Source organism: Solanum pennellii, chromosome 5, assembly GCF_001406875.1.
Source record: "Solanum pennellii chromosome 5, SPENNV200".
Lineage (NCBI taxonomy): Eukaryota > Viridiplantae > Streptophyta > Magnoliopsida > Solanales > Solanaceae > Solanum > Solanum pennellii.
Genome location: NC_028641.1, coordinates 39,980,125 through 39,982,469, shown reverse-complemented (window position 1 = coordinate 39,982,469; position 2,345 = coordinate 39,980,125). Strand labels below are relative to the sequence as shown.

The 2,345-nt window shown below is 35.0% G+C and overlaps 1 protein-coding gene across 1 annotated transcript; it reads left to right on the top strand.

Annotated features, from left to right (window-relative positions):
• Positions 1–266: 266 nt before the first annotated feature.
• Positions 267–1,568, top strand: LOC107020096 (8-hydroxygeraniol dehydrogenase-like). The gene is made up of 3 exons (XM_015220419.1): positions 267–753; positions 1,078–1,240; positions 1,362–1,568. Exons 1-3 carry the CDS (start codon positions 325–327, stop codon positions 1,409–1,411), a joined length of 642 nt encoding a protein of 213 aa, XP_015075905.1. The 5' UTR covers positions 267–324; the 3' UTR covers positions 1,412–1,568.
• The last annotated feature ends 777 nt before the right edge of the window (positions 1,569–2,345 follow it).

Sequence of the window (2,345 nt, the reverse complement as noted above, 5' to 3'; positions counted from 1 at the left end):
ATACTTATGTATCATGTTGACTTGAGAATTGGGAAAAAATAAGGGATTTTGAAAATATTTTGAAATGCTAGGCGATAATGGAAATTATGGAAAATAAAGGTGTACATATATATGTAATTTTTCCATATATAAAGGTGTCATTCTATTTGGACGGATTAAAAAAGAAAGGATATCATATAACTGGGACGGATGGAGTAAAGAATTAGCGAATTTGTGTCAGTTCTATCTACTCATGAGTGTAACTAATTGTAAATATAATTGCAAGCCTGAGATCAGTAGCAAGGTGGAGATATTAAGGTTGGATACAAAGTACGTGTTGGATGTATGGTAGGATCATGTCGCAAATGTGAGAATTGTAGCGTTGATCTCGAGAATTACTTCCCTCATAAGATTCCTACATACAACGGCTATAACTCAGACGGAACCCTCAATTTTGGAGGTTACTCTCACATAATGGTATTTGATGAGCATTTTGTACTATGTTGTCCTAAAAACTTGTTGATGGACGTTGCTCCCCTGTTATATGCTGGAATTACTACTTATAGTCCTTTGAAATATTTTGGACTCGATAAGCCTGGAATGCACATTGGTGTTGTTGATCTTGGAAGGCTCGGACATATGGTTGTTATGTTCGCTAAGGAATTCGGAACCAAAGGTACATTCATTAGTACATCTGCTAAAAAGAATCAAGAAGCAATTGAACGTTTAGGCGCAGACTCTTTCTTGATCATCCGCGATCCCAAGCAGATGAAGGTGAATATGATAACTTGTTATCATTGAACTTTGTGATCATCTTATCTTGAATGTCTAAACTATTTGAGAGAGCAATTTTATTTAATCAGTTGTATCTTCAACACACCTCTGCCTGATTCTTTTTCATGAGTCAAAATCACGTGAAATTTTTTTCGACAATGGCGGTGTTGAGGTTTTTGAACGCTCCACCTCCGCATGCTCTGGTTCTGTGTTATAGTGTATGACAATCTCATCTAAAAGCTTAAGTTTTTATGCCAGTTTAACAATTTAAACACGAGCATGGGGTCTAACCTTTTGTTTATTCATTTTTTTATACACAAACAGGATGTAACGAACACATTGGATGGGATCATGATCATCGACACAATTTCCGTTGTGCACTCTATTCTTCCATTGCTTATATTATTGAAATCTCATGGTAAGCTTGTTATGGTTGGTGCACCAGAAAACCCAGTGGAGTACTTGCCCGTGTTTGCTCTATTTATTGGTAAGCATATAAAGTTTTCTTTATGTACGATTTCAAATAAAAAAAGTTTGGACGAAAATTTAGTGCATCAGACGGTCTGTTTTTTTAAGACTAAAGTTTGTATATAAAATATGGAAATCAGGAAGGAAGCTAGAGGCTGGAAGTTGCATAGGAGGTACGGAAGAGACTTAAGAAATGTTGGATTTTGCTGCAAAGCATAACATAACACCAGATGTTGAAGTCGTGACAATGGACTACCTGAACACAACGTTGGAATGTCTTCTGAAAGTGGATGTGAAATATCATTTCTTGCTCGACAATGGCAATACATTGAACAAGAATGAGAATATTAATAGAGAGGATTTACATTCGGTGGTGTAGTTGTGTTTGTTTGCTTAGATTACATTATTTTCAGAGATGATTGACTAAATGTGTTTCCTGCACTTATTAAAATATAAAAAGAAGGTAACATTTTACAATAGATATCAAGGAAGACTACGCTTCATTACAAACAAATTCATGAGGTATTTAATCTATTTGTGAACTTTGATTCTTAGAAGACGAGCAACTGACCTCATCATATCTGCTCTTCCTTATTCCAGTGTAAAGCTTAACTTCATATTTATACAACAAACGAACTCCAAATTCACTTCTTGTTCCAAAATAATTTATTCTGAATAAAACTGAATGCACCCATAGTCATTTGGTGTTTTTCCATTTGCATCCCATAAGCCACCAAGAGTTACCAACATAAATATGCATATCATATTTACCAATATATACTGCATGGTTGAATAAAGCAAATTCCTGGGTCATGGACGACATCCCATCATCACATAAGGAATCAAATGAGTTGTGATGTCAAATAATTTGCCTAAGTAACATACAACAACTACCAAGAACTTATTCGATACATACCAATTTCCAAGCAAATTGACTGATACACATAAACCCATTCCCTGATGGTGAAACCAATTTGGGATTTTCTGCGTGAAAAGGAATCTAAAACAGAGATGTCATGCTGCAATGATGAGATATTCTGAAACAACGAATTACAAATTGAATCATTGATGAAATATGTATTTATTGTATATAATTGTCTTGGAAATTCTGGCAGCTGTGTAGG